Source organism: Panulirus ornatus, chromosome 2 (genome assembly GCF_036320965.1).
Source record: "Panulirus ornatus isolate Po-2019 chromosome 2, ASM3632096v1, whole genome shotgun sequence".
Classification (NCBI taxonomy): Eukaryota; Metazoa; Arthropoda; class Malacostraca; order Decapoda; family Palinuridae; genus Panulirus; species Panulirus ornatus.
In genome coordinates, this window is record NC_092225.1 from 103,124,356 (window position 1) to 103,146,212 (window position 21,857).

Genomic DNA, 21,857 nt, shown 5'->3' on the forward strand with positions numbered 1-21,857 from the left:
CTTGTCTATTGACTGAGTACAGATCATTCTAGCATTTACCTCCTGCATATAGGTCGTCACATCCTCCTAGTTATTATCCTGTTAGTTTACTGTTAACTCGTGAGTTTACAGGGATAACGAAGGCAAAACGGTAAACTGCTTAATTAAGTAACTACCTCCTCTTTGCACAGGCCACTAATTACTCGTCTCCTATCATAAGCGAATGATTACCCCTTCCTGCTACTGACTACTAATTACCCCTCTCCTTCCACAGACCACTAACCCCACCCCCTTCTTCCAAAAACCACTAACCACTTTCTTCAGTCGCAGACCACTAAGTACCCCTCTCCTACCACAGGTACTAACTACCCCTTTCACCCAAGGACCACTAATTACCCCTCTCCTTCCACAGACTACTAACTACCACTTCTGGCCACAGACCACCAATTAACCCCTCCTTCCAAAGACCCTTAACTACTTCCTCTAGTCGCAGGCCATTGAATACCGTCTCCTACCACAGGTTACTAATTGCCCCCTTCTTGCCAAGGACCATTAACTACCCTTCTACCACATGCCACTAACTACCCTATCTTGCCACATGCCACTAACTGCCCTATCTTGCAAGATGGCACTAACTACCCCGTCCTGTCGCAGGTGGTACCGGGGGTGTGTCCATCGTACGACTTACGGTGCCTGAGGTCGTAGAAGCCAACGCGTCGGAGGTCGTACTGGACTGCGACTACCAAGTGGACGAGTGGGAACAACCCGGACTGGTCGTTAAGTGGTGAGTGGTGTACTGAGATAGTGGTGAGTGGGGTTATAACGTTGTGTGGTGAATGATGCAGTATGATGAGTGGGACTTATGGTATAACGTGGTGAGTGGGGTTGTAATGTTGTAGGGTGAGAGGGGTTAGTGATGCAGTATGATGAGTAGGACTTGTGGGATGATGTGTTGAGTGGAGTTCTAATGTGTGGGGATAGAGGGAGTGGGACTATAAGATAATGTGGTGAGTGGGGGTTGTAATGTGTGGGGATAGAGGGAGTGGGAATATAAGATAATGTGGTGAGTGGGGGTTGTAATGTGTGGGGATAGAGGGAGTGGGACTATAAAATAATGTGGTGAGTGGGGGTTGTAATGTTGTGTGGTGAGGGGAGCTGTATGTAGTGTTGTATGTGGTGAGAGTATGTACAGGACAGACAACAGAAGACCCGATGATCTGCAGACGTTAATTATAAAGGAAAGAATAAGTTGACTTACTCCTTCGCTATCTTGTTTATCTTGAGCTGGTTTATCTACTGATATCGTTCATACATTTGTCTTTGTGTGATTTGAATGTGTTGATAGCCTTCGTTATGACGGTATCTGGTCGTTTTTTATTCATATATTCTATAACTCTGCTGAAGAAACCTGTCTGCCCACGTTTATATCACATCTTTTTTCCTTTAAGTCTATACCGTTATTTCAGAACATTGCATCTCTATTGAACATGAAGAAATTATCGTGGGTCGTATGTTCGAAATTATCAAATATCTTAAAATTCTCTAAGATTTTCTGGGAGTCTATGATTTATTAGGAAAGATTTTCCTAGTTATCACGTTTTTTTATTATAACGTTTAATTTTCAGTGACAGAATTAGTTTTTCTGCTCTTCTCTGTATTCAGTCAAGTTCTTCTTTGTCTATGATGAAGGTCGGTGAGCAGAGGTGAAGCAGTCTGCTCTGAATGTGGTCTGACTGTGGTGATGTGGTGAACACGTACTGTGGTGAATGAGGTTGTAGCATAATGTTGTGAGTGTGGTTGTATAAAAGGACTGTAGGTCGAGCTGCAGTAGAGTGTTGTGAGTGGAACTGTTGTACTATTGTTTATGAGACTGCAGTGTGGTATTGTAAGCAGGGTGTACCTGATGTACCATACATATGTATTCATGACACCTGGCGTACCATACATATGTATTCATGACACCCTGGCGTACCATACATATGTATTCATGACACCTGGCGCACCATACATATGTATTCATCACACCTGGTGTACCATACACATATGGTCGTCACACCTGGTGTAGCACCATGTGTAGTGAGGGTACATAGAGTGTGGGGTGTCCTCAGGTATGTGGACAAGATCCACCTAGTGTACCATACACATGTGGTCGTCACACCTGGTGTACCATACACATGTGGTTGTCACACTTGGTGTACCGTACACATGTGGTCGTCACACCTGGTGTAGCACCATGTGTAGTGAGGGTACATAGAGTGTGGTGTGTCCTCAGGTATGTGGACAAGATCCACCTAGTGTACCATACACATGTGGTCGTCACACTGGTGTAAGCGACCATGTGTAGATCCCTCCGCGGCGCCCCCAGGCTCTTGGTGTCCTCAGCGGTCGCGTTAATACCACCTACCAGGCCTCGGGCGATCCCTGGGCTGCTCACAGGGCAATCTTCATCCCCCGCCCGGATCCTACACTCTCCGGTCACTACTCCTGCACCGTCAGCACCTTCGAGGACGAGGACACACGCACCGCCCACCTCCTCGTCTGGAGTAAGTTCCAAGTCCTAGGTCAAGGTCCTCCTCGTCTGGAGTAAGTTCCAAGTCCTAGGTCAAGGTCCACCTCGTCTGGAGTAAGTTCCCAGTCTTGGCTCAGGGTCCACCTCGTCTGGAGTAAGTTCCAAGTCCTAAATCAAGGTCCTCCTCGTCTGGAGTAAGTTCCCAGTCTTGGCTCAAGGACCACCTCATCTGGAGTAAGTTCCCAGTCTCGGCTCAAGGTCCTGCTCGTCTGGAGTAAGTTCCCAGTTCACATAAAGCTCACTGGTCCACGTGGAAACCAATCACTTACAGAGATCTTCAGCCACACCTGAGCACACAACAAAACCCCACATACCTGAAAATGTCTCACCACAGTACCTGCCACTTCCAGAGCAGCTTCAGTCCACCACATCCACCCCTTCTGCACGATACTTGTGGTATTAGACATTGATATACCATCTACCACCTTCCCCTGACGTCAACAGCCCTTCATGCAAGAGACGTGTGACACCACACCACACGAAAGTGAAACGAAGAAATGTTTAGTTAACCAATCACAAAGTTATGACAAAGCCATGACAGAGTCATTCATAAAGGCTTTACCTCTTAAACACTAAAGCTGTATATTGATGTGCCCCAGGGAGCTTCTGTTTCTCCATCCCTCCCGTTAACTTCCTGCACGACCTCCCTACATCCCAAATCCCCCGTGAATCACCGTGTGAAAGTCATCTCATATGCAAATGAGCTTACAACAGCATCCTGGTACTACTTAGACAACAATAGATATGGTGTACTATATCATGTGCTTAGCGCACTGGCTCTCTCAAATGAGAATGATTGCAGCCAGCCAGACAGAATCCCATTGGAACTACATTACTTCTAAAAAGGTCAATGACTTCCACTTCACAGAACAACAACCATATTGGGCATCACATGTGACACACACATATGACATTCTTTCCAAACACCACAAATATCAACATAAAGGTCATAGAGAAACTGTATTTGTTCTCGGTTCACTCACCGGGGCTAGTCTCGAAGAACAAATAGGATCCCTTGAAATCTCTATCAATAATTCGCCTGCTCCACCCTAAACTACGCCTCACCTATCTAGTAAATCCACCATTTCAGGAGCAAATGCAACTATATTGCAGACCACACAAAAGATAGCAATAATAACAGTGACTGGCTGCTTAACAGCTCCATATATTCAATATACAATAAGTATATACAAGAGAACAAAAGCCCTCCCTAACATCTTTAATAAGTTCTCTACAAAAGCACCAGGTTTCTCCCCCACCCCAAAACAACTTCATAACTAACCAACAAACCTTTACTTACAGATCCTCCATCTCACTCCCCTGAGACACGCCACATTGACAGAACATATACACACTGTAATGACTCGACCACCACTATACCCACCACATCAGACGCAACACACACACACACACACACACACACACACACACCTCTGGCATGTATGTACAGTCACGAGTAAGGCCGGCTTTCCTCACTGCTCAAGCGAGACTTTGAATCCTTGACATCTGACCGGCCTCTGGTGTTGAAGGTCCAAGTAACTAGAGCTTAGAGTAGGATAGAGCTTAGAGTCTCCCTACAATCATCTCATATGGCGTCGTGCGACGCTACGACGCCACTTCACGTTTGAGAGCCAAGGGTTCGTGTGTTTAATGGTACACTCACAGGTTTCGTAATGTAAATACAGTTCATCAACTCCCTCACAGATAAAGCCAGACTACTGGCTTGTGTGTGACTTGTGTAGGGGAGAGAGAGGGGGGTGGGGGAGGGAGTGGAGAGAATCGTAAGGGGTGAAGATGGGGAGGTGTGTGGGGGTAGTGTGGTAGGGGAAAGGGGATACGTTGTAAGCCACCCACAACAATTATTATTCACGATACACTTTATTCATCAGTTATCAAAGCTTTGTAAATAAGTCAATAAAACATCAAATGATGTTAATGTAATTTTCTTTTGCTCTAATTATCCGATAACAAGAAACACAAGAAAGTTTTACGCATTTGTTTCTAATCACTGTCTGGGGAGGTAGTGGCTAACACAGTTGTCTAGGGGCAGTGGCTAACCTAGTTGCCGTCTGGGGAGGTAGTGGCTAACCTAGATGTCGTCTGGGGAGGTAGTGGCTAACCTAGCTGCCGTCTGGGGAGGTAGTGGCTAACCTAGATGTCGTCTGGGGAGGTAGTGGCTAACATTGAGGAACGAATTGTCGATATTGGCTGGTCATCGTCAAGGGCGTTGTTACGTCCTGTTGGGGAAGGTAGTTTGGCAATCGGGTAATTGATCGTCCAGGGTGTTCGTGGATGCGTGTCGTGTGTTGCATTGTTTTGCCAACATACAAATCAATTCAACGAATTTGCTTATACCGGTAAACCGTAGAGAAGACGCAGGCACATATCCGGCCAGCGTCGGGTGTCTGGCCACGCCGTCTGTTGCCATACCTCTGTGCCACTTCCGACACAGGGTGACCTACGAGTCTTCCAGTGTGTGGAGGTCACGTCCTACTCTGGGTCAGTTGACTACCTCCCTGCACACACCACCACTAGCAGCAGCAGACCACTTGAGCCTGGTGGTGATAGTGGAAGGGATCAGGGACGCACACATCACCCTGGTGAGAGTAGAAAGGTTAGTGTAGTGTGAAAGTGAAAAGGTATAGAATTAATAGAAAAATAAAATCCTACAATGTGTTTAAATGAATAAGGAGCCGGAGATAATGTTGGTTGTGGAAATGACTGTGTTATGAACGACAGGACAGCCATGGTACGTACAGAGATCAACAGACATCCTTCATAATCCTGATATATATATATATATTTTTTTTTAATTTTGCTTTGTCGCTGTCTCCCGCGTTTGCGAGGTAGTGCAAGGAAACAGACGAAAGAAATGGCCCAACCCACCCCCATACACATGTATATACATACACCTCCACACACGCAAATATACATACCTATACATCTCAATGTACACATATATATACACACACAGACACATACATATATACCTATGATATATATATATATATATATATATATATATATATATATATATATATATATATATATATTCTCCACCGTTCAGTCGACCTCGTCTACCGAGCCACATCCATCATGAGTCACTTGCCCACTAAACTGTGTGGGTGATGTGGTGAGGGAGGTATCCGGTGTCTGCTGTCCCCTAGCACTGTCTTGCTCCCTCCCCTACGTGTATAAAAGTCCTTTTATTGGTGACTATAACCCATATCCTGTACTCAAGGTCAACCTTCAGAGCAAAGACTAAGGGAAGCATCCTTATTAGAAGCGTTCACTCCACCCTCACTGGCTGGAACATAACAGCGAATGATATTGGTGTGTGAGGGGCGTGTGCCCGGCCTGTGTGCGGATGGTCTGAGCTGATGAAGGGCATGAGCCAGCTGCGCTGCTCACGTCACTGGCCTCACACGACCTGCCTCAGTCATGACAGATGTCCCCCTTTGACGGGTCACGGGTCATGGTCGTCCACTCTGAGGTCGAGAGTACACCAACGACCAGCCTGCCTGACATCTGTTGGCACAACGGTAAACAGTAGAACGCGCGATGTCTGGCTCTATCTATCTCTCCTGTTGTCTCAGCCACTGTTTCTCCCCAGATCCTCACACTCCACTGCCTCGTCCTCGACCAGATATGACACCAGGGGAGTGGTAGTCCACCCGTCTCAATACCATTTCTATACATATGACAGAAAGTCAGATGTTCCTTAAAGAGATATGAACACCTGTAATGCATTCAGACACCATTTGAAATATGGTTTTAGTACTGGGCAAAACTTCATTAATAACTGTATATGACATAGAGAGATCAATTATTCCACGTTTACTAACCCTGACCAAGTTCAAGTATGATATAAAATGCCGGGCATCGTATGAGGACGAAGTGGTCTATAGTGAAGGCGATGATTCGCTTTGATCATCAATGAGGAAGAGGAGGCAACAGTGTGGGTGTTGAGACATGAGCAGCAAGATACATCATCACCGAGCAACGCAGCGCTTCACCTCGGGTCGTTCATAATGAACTGTGATTACTGAGGACTGGAGAGACGGCGCTGAGGTCTGTGTACACTGCGGTTCGATATGGCCTCAATGTGACATGACCTTTTGCTGGCGACTGTGTATGTCATGTTTGGCATCCACGTTATGGACGCCCCCTCCCCCTCCCTCCCCCACCATCCTCCCCCCCCACCACATCACCAACATTGATTGATCACATCACAAGTTTCGTTAGGTTCAACATACAACGTCCACTGAAGACACACCCCAGCAGAGACATACAGGTACTGGCTCACCCCATACAGACATACAGGTACTCACCCTCATACAGACATACAGGTACTCACCCCATACAGGCATACACTGCCCATTAACATACATCTTGAGCTGCCGTCCCTCCTCGTAGACATGGGGCGCTTCATGTTCGTCAATATATATATATATATATATATATATATATATATATATATATATATACAGAGAGGTAAGTAGATAAACAGATAGATATACTGAGAGATAATATATAGTCACAGACTCATAAATATATATATATATATATATATATATATATATATATATATATATATATATATATATATATATATATATATATATATATATATATATATATTTTAATTCAAATTTCCCTGAAGAGATCTAACTCCTCGTAATGAACAGTAACTGACATGATAATAAATAAATGAATCACTGACTGTGTGTGACAATTATTAAAGAGAATATTATCAATATGCCACTTGCTGACGATTCCACAGATCAGTGTGTACAGTAGCTGTCCCTGTGAACTGATTAATGTATGCATGGATGATTAATATGTCATATATGATCGTCAGGCAAGAGTAATCCATCACTTTTTTTGCATTAATGATAAAATGCTTAACACAGTTTTCATAATAGATACGAGTGTTATAATCTATTTTGAACATTATCCTTATCATGTTATATCATGTCTTCAGTGTTATCTTAATGTCACGACCCAGGAAAGCAGGATAACAGGTCACAAGGCTTGGATATTTTAGTGGTATGATTGTACAATTCATAAGGATAGCAGGTAACACGACTTTGATATCACAACGACATTGTTCTATATCATATAAGGATATCAGGCCACACGGTCTGGTTATCTTGATGGCTGGATCAATCCATATTATCTCCAGTAAGGAGAAGTAGATGTTTGAAAGTTATCTATTTCTATATTGTTAACCCGTTGCTACTGTGTTACCTCCCAATTGAAATAGCTGGTTCTCTGTCCACTAGATAGATTGGCAATATCACTGATAGATTCTACTTTGAGAGGGAGATAAATCTTTAATCTTATTTAAATATTTCTTTCACTAAGCGAATAAATCAGGCACTATTGACAGGCCAGGTTATAAGATCCTACATCAGTTTTATAGCTGTTATAACACATAGTGCCCATATATCTACTACAACCCATGTTGTTTCTATACGTCTGCAACACCCCTATAGTATTGCTATATTGTTATTGAACCCATGATTAATTCTATACGAGTTTGAACTACAACTTATGATTAACGAGTTCTTCCTTGTTGTGTGTGTGTGTGTCCAGCGCCTCCCAGCTCGGTGGAGCTCAAGTACTGGCGTCCGTCAGAACACCTGGTGAACATCACCTGCTCCGCCACGGGCGCCGCCCCAAGACCTGACTTCACCTTGTACACCAGGGATCCTAATGGTACCAGGTGAGAGAGAGAGAGAGAGAGAGAGAGAGAGAGAGAGAGAGAGAGAGAGAGAGAGAGAGAGAGAGAGAGAGAGAGAGTCTGTCCCTAACCTTCTCACAACCACCCACCCCATCATCTGACCCACCCGTCCGTAGCACCACCCAGCCCATCATCTGACCCACCCGTCCGTAGCACCACCCACCCCATCATCTGACCCACCCGTCCGTAGCACCAGCCCATCACCAGCGTCGGTGAGGACGTCCCATCACTTGACCTCATCCGTTGTGCCCCACAGGCAGGAGGTGGACGTGCGAGAGGTGAACGGTCACAGGCAGGAGGGTCTGTGGAGGGCGGCAGCGTGGGGGCTTATCGCATGGGAGGACACGGAGCCGGACACCATCATTGGCTGTACCCTGGCTCTCCCAGGCACCTCCCATGTGGAGACCAGGAAGAAGCTCTACCACCCAGGTCAGTCTCCCACCCTTACCTCCCTCCCATGTTGGTACGAGGAGAATGGTCCACCACACCCAGGTCAGTCTCCCACCCTTACCTCCCTCCCATGTTGGTACGAGGAGAATGGTCCACCACACCCAGGTCAGTCTCCCACCCTTACCTCCCTCCCATGTTGGTATGAGGAGAATGGCCCACCACACCCAGGTCAGACTCCCACCCTCCCTCACCTCTACACAGCTAATCTCTTATCTCCCACCTGTCTCCTGTGTAGCTGTATTACCCATACCTTACTTACCTCTCATGATATGAGACGAGCCAGCCTGGTTCTGGCAGGTAGATGTGGTCCAGCAGGCTGTTGCTGGCTGCCCCAGACATCATTGTCTCATCTGTCTGTCTCGTCCATCTCTGTGTCTCATCCTCACCCACCACACTGGAATATTAGAACATCAATACTCGATTTAGATTTCTAATTATGGTTCGTTCATTGATTTAGATTTCTAATTTATGGTTCGTTCATTGATTTAGATTTCCAATTATGGTTCGTTCATTGATTTAGATTTCTAATTTATGGTTCGTTCATTGATTTAGATTTCTAATGTATGGTTCGTTCATTGATTTAGATTTCTAATTTATGGTTCGTTCATTGATTTAGATTTCCAATTATGGTTCGTTCATTGATTTAGATTTCTAATGTATGGTTCGTTCATTGATTTAGATTTCTAATTTATGGTTCGTTCATTGATTTAGATTTCCAATTATGGTTCGTTCATTGATTTAGATTTCTAATTTATGGTTCGTTCATTGATTTAGATTTCTAATGTATGGTTCGTTCATTGATTTAGATTTCCAATTATGGTTCGTTCATTGATTTAGATTTCTAATTAAGGTACATTCATCGATTTAGATTTCTAATTATGGCTCGTTCCTCACCCATGTAATGACGTTATGATAAAGCTAACCCCATCTTTACCATCTGTTGTGATAAATGATAAATGGTTCTCTCAGCTGTGTCATGAAACGAGTCGTTGGACCATTAAAAGGTCAAGTGATTTTTTAAATTAGTCGTCTTGACCTTGATGACCCTTCATAGAAACATCGACACTGGTCAACAGTCAGGGGCCAGATGACCTAGTTTCCTTTGACCTGTTAAGGTCAGGTCAGGGGAATGAGAGTGTCATACGCCGTGACCTCGTCCCCTGTGCCTCTGGTGAGGTCAGGTCAGGGGAATTACCAGGTCACACGTCGTGACCTCGTCTCCTATGCCCCTGGTGAGGTCAGGTCAGGGGAATTACCAGGTCACACGTCGTGACCTCGTCTCCTGTGCCCCTGTTGAGACCAGGTCAGGGCGGGTCATACGTCACCCCTGACCCTCGCCCTCCGCCAGGTGAGTGGCAGTATCTGTCGTCTGGGTTCTGATGTCAGAAAATGGGAGACATGATGGTCACTGACCAGTGATGGAGGTCACCAAACTCCTGGTAGGTACAGTAATTAACCAGAGATGATCCGCGCTTGAGCAAAAAAGGTCAATATAATGTTCAAGGTCACACAAGGTCACCCCCCACGTCAATAGTCTTGTAATACTCTATGCCAACCGCACTCCACATTCTAGTTATTACGCTAATCTTCATATTAGGTTCGTATATAGACGCATTTATCATTACTCTCCACCATATTGAAACCACCCACGTTCACTCATAAGTAGAAATCATATTGAAACCTCCTAAACACGTCATATTGAAACCTCCTCACTTGTGAGTAGATACCTTATTGAAACCTTAATTGTGTGCAGAAACAATACTGAAACCTTCTCATTTGCTTGCAGAAACGATGCTTAAACCCTCTTACTTCCGTGTAGAAACCATATTGAAACCATAATTGTGTGTAGAAACCATTTTGAAACCTCCTCATATGTGTGTAGAAAACATACTGAAACCCATGCACTTCTGTGTAGAAACCATAGTAGAAACCCAATTAGTTCTATATAGAAACTATATCAAAACCCTCATTTCTGTGCAGAAACCTTATAAAAACCACCTCAATTGCGTGTAGAAACCAGAAATCATAATGAAATCCCCTTATTGTCAGGAGAAACCACACTAGAACCCTCTCACCTGCCTGTAGAAACCATGTTCAACCCCTCCTTCCCTTGTTTATATATAGAAACCATACTGAAACCACGTCAGCTGTAAATAGAAACCCCTTCTCCCTCACCCTGGGTTTCTCCTCCTCGTCTGTGCCACAGTCACCAGGGGCCTGCACCCGTGCCATTGTAATCCAGTATCTATGTAGCTCTTTGACTCATCTTTTATCTCTTACTATCTCTCAGGCGAAGGGAACCTTCCAGTGTCACTTGGCTACATCTCACTTCTCACATAGATGGCCACAGATGAATACTGGCTTTGTTTTTGTGTTTCTATGTTAGAATTTAACCTCTGTGGGGTTGAACCTCTCTTATACGGCAGGGTTGAACCTCTCTCATACGGCAGGGTTCAACCTCTCATATAGTATTGTTGAACCCCTCTTATAGGGCAGGAATGAACCCCCCCATCTCACAACACATAAGCGCTGAACCCGTCGACCATCCTTTAATTAAAACCCTGTTGAGAGCAGGCCACCCGTCCGCCTGTGTTTAATATCCCCTAACTCAAGTTCATTAACATATCTGACAAGGAACTTCTCTCCTCTGTTGGAATAATAAGTAGGCAAATGTTATCAGTAGTTACTCCAGCTCTCATGCCAACACACACCCTTCAGGCTAACACTAAGACTCGACTGGTGGATTATCTTGTTATCTTTAACGTTTCTAGATATGACTCCTCTAACCCGATTATCTTAGTTATATTTATCATTTCCATCATTTCTTAATATATATATATATATATATATATATATATATATATATATATATATATATATATATATATATATATATATATACGAAATTCATTTATTAATCTTTCTGATATTTTCTCATTTTCTCATTATCATTCTACCATTAGGTGGATGCTCAAACAACAGATATCTGTAGTTCATCAATTACTATATCCAATCTTTCGTCTTCACAGAGGCATCATCTCGGATAAAAAACTTCGTCGTAAAATTTGGATAAAAAAGTAAAACGTGAACAAAATATATAAAAACACTGGGAAAAACATAGTATATAGCACATACAAGTAAGGACAACACTGAACAAATTATCAGTCTATTGAAGCTTGAATGCAATAGATGATGGATTACGGACAACTGGTGTTGGAGCAGCCACCTAATGGTAGAATAATACTGAGAAAATTAGAGAACATAAGAAAGAAGATAACTCTAAATATGCTATCGTATTCAGTATTATGTGCATTACAGAAAACCTGCCCTCATCGTATACTAACACATATCCTCCTTTCCCTAGTGCTTATCCTCTACCCAGTCATTATCCTTCGCTCTAAGCCCCTATCCTTACCTTCTTACGTACTATACCATAACAGAGCAGGGAGGTATGTCATAACAGAGCAGGGAGGTAAGTCATAATAGAGCAGGGAGGTACGTCATAACAGAGCAGGGAGGTAAGTCATAACAGAGCAGGGAGGTACGGTATAACAGAGCAGGGAAGTACGTCATAAGAGAGCATGTAAGTACACCATAACAGAGCAGGGAGGTAAGTCATAACAGAGCAGGGGGGTACGTCATAACAATTGAAGGTCACTAGATGCCTTACTATCATAATCTTTTTTCTTTCATTGTGTTAGTAAGAGATGCGTCTGTCTCGCAGTTTTCAACACGCACTGTGTATACTTTGTGTGAACAGTACTGGTTAGATGTATGTGGGCTGCAGTAATGTAGGCATGTATTATGTTAAGTATTAGCCTACATCAGGAAAGTGTGAATAACCGAGACAAAATATGATATATTCAGGTATTCTTTCCTTTCTTAATCATACAGGGTCATCATCTATGAAAGATTTTGGGAGAATCCTACGTGGTTGCACTGATATATCCAAAGTTTTTTGACAAAGTGTGGCATTGGGGGGTCTCATTTCTCAGCTTCCCTATTTTGGTTACTCTCCCTGGCTTTCCTCCCTCATATCTAGCTTCCTCTCTGGCCGATCTATCTCCGTAATTGTTTAATTGTTGATGGATGGATCAACTCTCCCCTCCCTCCACCTCCTTCCTTCTCCATCAACAGCGGTGTACCCCAGACTTCTGTCTTGTCTCCTACATTTTCTTTCCTTTTCATCAACGGTTTTCCTCCACAAATAACCAAGAACACACGTACACTAACGACTCAACACTATATTCCTCCACGTCCTTCAAATTTGCTCCTTCTCTCACTCGATCTGCAATTCGTCTCGACACAGTTTCCTCAAAAATTCAGACTTGGACAGAATAACTCAGTAGGGTAGACGAAATTCAGTTACATTTTTTGCCATCAAGATCCAGTTTCTGCCCATCTCTCTATCAAAAAATTCTCACAATTTTCCTCTTTCCTTTGACGGTTCTGTAATTCTACCTCTTGACTCAATGAACATACTTGGTATTACTGTAACTTCCACTCTTTCTTGGAAACCCCACATTACAGAAATAGCTAAGTCTGCCTCTAAGAAACTGGGCGTCATGTTTACATGTTAAAATTTCCTTTCCTCTGAGCAGTTGCTCCGTTTATACAAGGGATTGCTCCGTCCTTGTGTGGAGTACTGCTCTCACATCTGGGGTGGTTCTAGCTCTGTATCCTTCCTTGACAGAGCTGAGTCGAAAGCTGTCCACTCTATAAACTGTCCCAGGCTAACTTTCAAACTTGACCCCCTTGCCCTACGCCGCAGTGTTGGTTCACTTTACCTCTTCTATAGGTATTACTTTAGTTTTTGCTCCCGAGAGCTGGCTGCTTGTGTGCCCCACCACTAGCTAGACCACACAATACTCGGCAAGCTGCTACGTCATATGATTATTGTGTGGCCATCGGCAACTCAAGGGTGGGCCTTTTTGACACCTGTTTCCTTCCCTACACCTCTAAGCTTTGGAACTCTTTACCTTCTCATGTCTTCCCCAATAACTATGATCTGGAAAATTTTAAAATACAGGTTTTTACTTCCTATAAAATTCATAAATACTTTCCCTTGTCTCTTCTCTTTCCTTTTCATGATTCTCTCCGTATCTCAATTAAGGCCTGGCCTTGATATGGATGGACTTTTGTCTATGACTTGAGAATCCAACATGAAGTGATATATATATATATATATATATATATATATATATATATATATATATATATATATATATATATATATATATATATATATATATACATATTGGAAAGGATCACAATTTTGCGCGTGATCAAGATATTCCTACGAGTCCATTTTCCCCGTGGACTCGTAGGAATATATATATATATATATATATATATATATATATATATATATATATATATATATATATATATATATATTTTTTTTTTTTTTTTTCATACTATTCGCCATTTCCCGCTTTAGCGAGGTAGCGTTAAGAAGAGAGGACTGGGCCTTTGAGGGAATATCCTCATATGGCCCCCTTCTCTGTTCCTTCTTTTGGAAAATTTAAAAAAAAATGAGAGGGGAGGATTTCCAGCTCCCCGCTCCCTTCCCTTTTAGTCGCCTTCTACGACATGCAGGGAATACGTGGGAAGTATTCTTTCTCCCCTATATATATTCATCTATTCATTCATTTTGCCCTGTCGCCGTCTCCCGCGCTAGCGAGGTAGTGCAAGGAAACAGACGAAAGAAATGGCCCAACCCACCCACATACACATGTATATACATACACGTCCACACACACCACATATACATACCTATACATCTCAACGTATACATACATATATACACATATATACATATATATATATATATATATATATATATATATATATATATATATATATATATATATATATGAGGCTTGGTGAAGATGGGATAGCACGGGAAGTGTTCTTCAGAAAGGTTTGGGTTTTAGATACAGCACAAATATGGAAGGAAGAAACATAAGCAGTAATCTCTACACAGGACAAACAGGATGTTTATATAAACATATGAAATGAACACCTTCAAATCCAACCCAGTGGTCCACCTCACTAGGTGGAGGCTTCTAAGTGTTCAAATAAGTGTGTAAGTGGACCCGGTCACAAGTTACTTCAAGTGGTAGGTAAAGTGGGCCGGGTTTAGGCCACTATCTATTTGCTGTAGTTAATGTAGTTATTAAGGATCGAGTTAATGTGACTGTTTATTGTCTTTTTAATAGTGCTATTATGTGTCTGATGGAAGGAGTGAGATGTTCTTAATGTGTTTATTAAATGCCTCGTTAAGACGGGGGAGGAGGGCAGGGGGGTTAAATGTTTACCTCAAGAGGAGGAGGAGGAGGAGGAGGACGAAGAGGAGGAGGAGGAGGAGGAGAAGCAGGAGGAGGAGGACGAGGAGGAGGAGGAGGAGGAGGAGGACGAAGAGGAGGAGGAGGAGGAGGAGGAGGAGGAGGAAGAAGAAGAAGAAGAGGTAGGTTGAAGAGCATCGAGCAGTTTGTAGTATGAGCAGAGGCGAAGCTCATGGTACGTGACGTAATAATCAATATGAAATGATAGATAATTCAGAATCAGTAATTGGGATGAACAATTGATGTTTCATTGATGAGAGTTTGTTGTGATTATACTGGAGTGGTGTATTATGTTGACAAGATGCTCTGGTCATCACAACCAGTGAAGGTATGAGGGAGGCTGGGTGGGTGTTGAATGCGTCGTGAGGGATGGAAAGAGAGGGATTTAGTGAACCTTTTGGTGGGTGTTGGGATTTAAGGGAAGGTGAGGGAGGCTAATGAAGTACGTGGATGATACTGTGAGGGAAGGAAGATGATCACCCTGATTATATGTTCAGGTCTCAGGCCTGGAGTCTGGGGCACAGACGAAACCAGGAATCGTAGGACAGAACCACTTTGGACACAGTCTTCTCCTGTGTTGGACGTGGACGATGCTGGTGTGGGGAAACGCCGGTCGGTAGTCTGATTGGCTGTTTGTGTCACGTGATCTAAAGTCTTAACGACACGATTCACGTGGGTCAATGTCAACAAGAAACTGCTCATCATAGTCCTTCAGAAATACCTGAGGATAATACATGGCATGAGGCGAGAGATGATCTGTGTGAGGCATGTCTGTGAGCCGCGTCTGACGCAGAGGGTCGGCCACCTGGGTGTGACGAAATGATTCGAACATCTAGAGAGGATGAGTGAGGAGAGGTGGACAAAAATCTTTTTATGTCGACGATCTTTTGCGTGGCGCTTACCGCATGTCTTGCTGGTTCAGTTATGCTGTTCATGTCTGTGGCTGCTCTCTCTACGTCATCAAGGTTTATCAAGGATATGTCTCAGACATGAGTTTAATCTTCTGTAGCCACTCTGTATGTTTCTTATCTCTCCTGACATACTACATCAAGTTTTTTTTCTGCAGGATACTGATATACTGAAGGGCACTGGTATATTGCAGGCCACTGGTATATTGCAGGACACTGGTATACTGCAGGATGCTGGTATATTGCAGGATGCTGGTATATTGCAGGACACTGGTATATTGCAGGACACTGGTATATTGCAGGACACTGGTATACTGCAGGATGCTGGTATATTGCAGGACACTGGTATATTGCAGGATGCTGGTATATTGCAGGATGCTGGTATATTGCAGGACACTGGTATATTGCAGGACACTGGTATATTGCAGGACACTGGTATACTGCAGGATGCTGGTATATTGCAGGATGCTGGTATATTGCAGGACACTGGTATATTGCAGGACACTGTTATATTACAGGGCACTGGTATACTGCAGGATGCTGGTATATTGCAGGACACTGGTATACTGCAGGATGCTGGTATATTGCAGGACACTGGTATACTGCAGGACACTGGTATATTGTCATCCGATGTCTTTTCCATATGTTCCCAGAAATTACTTCGACTTTGATAGCTCTAAATCTATGTCACTGAGATGCTTGTAGATTTAGATGAACATTCGTAATTCCTTGTATTTACTGTCACGTATATGACATAAGCTGCTCCTCCCATCTTCTATCTGGACCGTACAGTTTCCAATTCTTTCGTCCTCTCGCTGTAGTTCAGTGTTCCACACCATCTATTTCACTTGTAAAATCTTTCTGTATTTTATGAGTACGAATGCATTCCAATTTGCATATTGAATACGCGATGAACGCTTTTATTAGTGCATTTCTGTCGCTCATTATCACACCACTCATTACTTAGAACAGATGGCAGGATGGAGTGCAGGAGGTTTTGAGGTCTTGGGATCTGAACTTGGAGGAAGGAAAGAATTGGAGTGATGTGGTATATGGGGAGCAACGTCCAATCATTGGGCTATAGGTAGAGCTCAGGGTAAACCATGGAGTATTCTGTAGGGCTTGGGTTAGGATGACGGATTCTAATTTCGATCTGTTTTCATTAGCAACTGTAGAGTGAATGTGCTCTGATGAAGCTGTTGCTCTTCGCCTCCATGACGCTACATCACCAGAGCGGGAAACACAGATGAGATGAGGATAGAGACAGAAAACCTCACCTGGGAAGGGGGAGGAACAAATCCCTGAACCCGCCAGAGAGACATATTGGAAAAATCTCACTAAAGCTCCCGAGCCACAAGTAAAAAACGAGTTGATGCACGATCTTATCGTCGGCCGGTGACAATTATCGTACCTCTGCGGCCCTACCCGACCCAATGCACCGTCGTCTCCTAATACCAAAAGTATCGTACTGAGACGGAGGGAATAAACACACCGCTCGTCACAGAGATTGTGTGCCGTTCATCCCCAGTGGTTATTGCCCCCGTAAGAACTCGTGTAGGCGTAGGATGAAGGAGACAACAGGGCGTAGGAGGGTCTGGGAAAGGTCTTACCCGGCTGATATAATACGCCAGGCGTAGTTACTGGAGGGTGAAGACCAGACGAGGCGCTACGAAGACGATGACGACGACGCCAGCGAATGGACTCCCTTGTAACTGTACACGGGGACGGGAGGGACAGGTGAGGACGGGAGGGACACAGGTAGAATGGATGATACGCAGGATGACAGGGGATAGAGAGAGGAGGGTTAGCGTGGATGGAGGAGGGAGAGAACACGATGCTGGTGAAGGAGGCGTGGCTGATGAAGGAGAGACCTCAGAGGTCACTCCTGAGGGAGGGGCCCGGTGTGAGAGGGCCCGGTATGAGAGGGCCCGGTATGAGAGGGCCCGGTTTGAGAGGGCCCGGTATGAGAGGGCCCGGTATGAGAGGGCTCGGTATGAGAGGGCCCGGTATGAGAGGGCCCGGTATGAGAGGGCCCGGTATGAGAGGGCCCGGTATGAGAGGGCCCGGTATGAGAGGGCCCGGTATGAGAGGGCCCGGTATGAGAGGGCTCGGTATGAGAGGGCCCGGTATGAGAGGGCCCGGTATGAGAGGGCTCGGTATGAGAGGGCCCGGTATGAGAGGGCCCGGTATCGAGAACCCGGTATAAGAGGATATGGTATACGAGAGGCCAGTATACGAGACGATGGTATACGAGACCCGGGTAGACGAGACCCTGGTATACGAAGACTCGGTTTCGAGAACACGGCATACAAGAGACCAGTATGCGAGACCCCGGTATACAGGACCCCGGTACATGAGAAACCATCATACGAGAACCCGGTATACAGGACCCCGGTATTACGAGGACCCGGTATCCGGTAGGTGGGAGGCGATATATGATCAAGAACAGAACCTTGTTAATGATTGAAAGGACCGAACACCACTGCAGAGCTGAGGTCTGGTCTTCTGTGTTTTGTTATGACGCAAGACGCATGCATGCGTCACAGGCACGCGTCACAGGCATGCGTCACAGGCACGCATCACAGGAAAGTAACATTATAGGGACTCAGTACCTGGGCCTCCCACAGGTGCATCTCCAGCCTGGTGTACATAAACACACTCACATCCAAAGCAAAAATAATAATATTGACCCGATCGTTATCAGTGAAGAACAGTTTCTAAATCTAACCTCAAAAAATAAATGACATTTATTTAAAGTACTGCTGATAACATTATTAAGGATTGAGATTAAATAGTCATATGCTAATTACATGGGTTTCTCAATGAAGCGAAGGTTCACTGCTCTACCTATGCACAAACATGTAGTAAGAATATTGAATATTATATATGAGAATAAAACCATAATTAAAACTAATTGATAATTAATTTCAATTATTTATCTGAACGCCGGTAAATTAGAAAATATAATCCAATAAACAAGTGTATTTGTTGTCTTTGCAAACCATTTCCTTCGTTAGCAATTTTGCTAAGTATATCAAAATTTTCTTTTTTTAAGATTACTAAGACAAAGTTTGGAAATTAGTAGTCATACACCATTTAGAAGGAGTAAATCAATTTTTCTCATCAATTGAGCACAGTTATGGCCTGCTTCTGGTATTCATGACACGTTATAACAATTGTACATATTGAACTTGCAGACACACCAGACCACGTTTTCTATAAAGCTCCAAGAAACGCTCAGAAAATAGATATATACGTAAAACAAACACCACTTTCCACTTCATCATATTCTTTCATCAGTACATACATGTATAGAAAACGGTCAGTCAGCTTCATCATTTTCTATCACCCGTGTATAGAAAACGGTCAGTCAGCTTCATCATTTTCTATCACCCGTGTATAGAAAACGGTCAGTCAGCTTCCTCATTTTCTATCACCCGTGTATAGAAAACGGTGAGTGGCATTAATCTTTTTTCCCACTCTCTCCCTCTCGTACAGACTTGCCAATCATCACGACCACCACGACCACTACGACCACCACACAGGCCACGACTCCCAGGGCTGGGGAAACACCCCGACGGTGGTCCAATTCGACCCATAACGTGCCTACCACTAGTGACAGTTTCTTCGGTAAGTGTATACGCCCCTCACCCTTAGTGACATAGGTGTATAAGACGTTGTTGCTCTGAGGTAAACAGACCAGGCGTTTGAGATGGTGATTGATTCCTAAAATGTATTGTGCCTTTAAATACAAGACTCTTTAAAAATTACTAAAAATTTTAGGGAAGTTTTCTTTTTAGTGTGTGTGTGTGTGTGTGTGTGTGTGTGTGTGTGTGTAGATAGTGCTATGCATCTAGGCGTATGAGTTGTTATGAGGTATTAAGTGTGATCACCATATGTAACAAGTACTGTTTAATGGCCATATTGGTTCTGCTGGGTCATATGTGGCCACTGTTGGTGGACTATAGATAAAGATTTTTCTTTTGACATTAGAATAAAGATATCTTGACATTATAATAAAGATATCTTGACATTATAATAAAGATATCTTGACATTATAATAAAGATATCTTGACATTATAATAAAGATATCTTGACATTATAATAAAGATATCTTGACATTAGAATAAAGATATCTTGACATTAGAATAAAGATATCTTGACATTATAATAAAGATATCTTGACATTATAATAAAGATATCTTGACATTATAATAAAGATATCTTGACAGTATAATAAAGATATCTTGACATTATAATAAAGATATCTTGACATTATAATAAAGATATCTTGACATTATAATAAAGATATCTTGACATTATAATAAAGATATCTTGACAGATTTTAGAGCTTTCTTGAAGTTTGCTTTACTAAGTTGACTGGGATAGATATATTTCGTTTAATGCTTTAAGCAAGATGATATGACCCTTGAACACAGAGGTAGGAGCGTTGAACACGACGGTACGACCCTTCAGCACGATGGTACGACTGCTGGGCTCAAGGGTCGTACCGTCGTGCTCAAAGGTCATATCGTCGTGCTCAAGGGTCGTACCGTCGTGCTCAAAGGTCATATCGTCGTGCTCAAGGGTCGTACCGTCGTGCTCAAAGGTCATATCGTCGTGCTCAAGGGTCGTACCGTCGTGCTCAAAGGTACATTATTAGAATTTTATTTGATTAATTCCAGGTGTGCGAGTTATGGAACGGATACGATTAGCGTTAAAGATAAACGATAACTTGATTACGTAATTGATGATGATATATATCAATAATTATTATTAATGAAATGATAACTTATAATTATACAGATACTGATGTGTATTATATAGAAATTAGCTAAATAATACAAAGACTCATCAAATGGTATTGCTGAATATATATATATATATATATATATATATATATATATATATATATATATATATATATATATATATATATATATCACTTTCTTTCTTTCGCTACAGATTTTCCCGGATTATTTGGCACAGGTAAGTGGATTTAAAAGCATTTTGTGATATTGTATGAAAATAGATTTTACAAAGACAGTTCCCCCCCAAAAAAAAAATCTACCAACAATGCACAAAAAAGATATACATTTGATATCGAAAAGAATTAGAAAACGGGTTGAGAGACTTAACTGTTAATGTGCCACATTCTCTTTCTCCCCAGCAAGCGCAGGAAGGAGCACGTCGCCGGCATCTACCCATTGCTACAACAGCCTTATGTACGTAAACCCTAAGGTTCACACTGCCTTCGTATGACTAACCATAGAAAATGGGGGGGGGGGTGGGCTCGTGTAAATATGATTATTCTTTTAGGTTCCAGTAGGTTAACTGGCTATACACTATGGCGTCAGGATTAAACAGACACTCACTCGCTGTCATACGCAGAATACTGAACTCATTTGTGGTCAAATAAAAGATTAGTTTAAGATGACTTAATGGTGGTTTGGTGGTCAATGGTTGTGGTTAGGGAGCTGTGGTTTCGGTGCATTGTACTTGACAGGTCATGCATGTGTGGATGTGACATTTCTTCGTCTTTTCTAGACGCTACCTCAGACACGCAGGATACGGCGTTTAAGTATGGAAAAAAATAACAAAATGATTGTCATACAGCTACATTAATGTATATTGTAATAATTAAGGGTTGTATACATAAGACTTAGATAAGGGTTGTATACATCACATAAGACTTAGATAAGGGTTGTATACATTATATAAGACTTAGATAAGGGTTGTATACATTACATAAGACTTAGATAAGGGTTGTATACATTACATAAGACTTAGATTAGGGTTGTATACATTATGTAAGACTTAGATAAGGGTTGTATACATTATGTAAGACTTAGATAAGG

The 21,857-nt window shown here is 42.9% G+C and overlaps 1 protein-coding gene across 1 annotated transcript in view; it reads left to right on the forward strand.

Moving 5' to 3' along the window:
* Nucleotides 1–21,857, forward strand: part of LOC139752485 (uncharacterized) — a 160,993-nt gene that overhangs the window by 138,452 nt on the left and 684 nt on the right. The window contains exons 3-10 of the mRNA XM_071668316.1: nucleotides 634–763; nucleotides 2,088–2,202; nucleotides 2,324–2,522; nucleotides 8,147–8,276; nucleotides 8,551–8,723; nucleotides 19,498–19,629; nucleotides 20,965–20,988; nucleotides 21,170–21,224. Coding sequence (XP_071524417.1) covers nucleotides 634–763; nucleotides 2,088–2,202; nucleotides 2,324–2,522; nucleotides 8,147–8,276; nucleotides 8,551–8,723; nucleotides 19,498–19,629; nucleotides 20,965–20,988; nucleotides 21,170–21,224 — 958 coding nt within the window. The remainder of the gene's footprint in view (nucleotides 1–633; nucleotides 764–2,087; nucleotides 2,203–2,323; nucleotides 2,523–8,146; nucleotides 8,277–8,550; nucleotides 8,724–19,497; nucleotides 19,630–20,964; nucleotides 20,989–21,169; nucleotides 21,225–21,857) is intronic.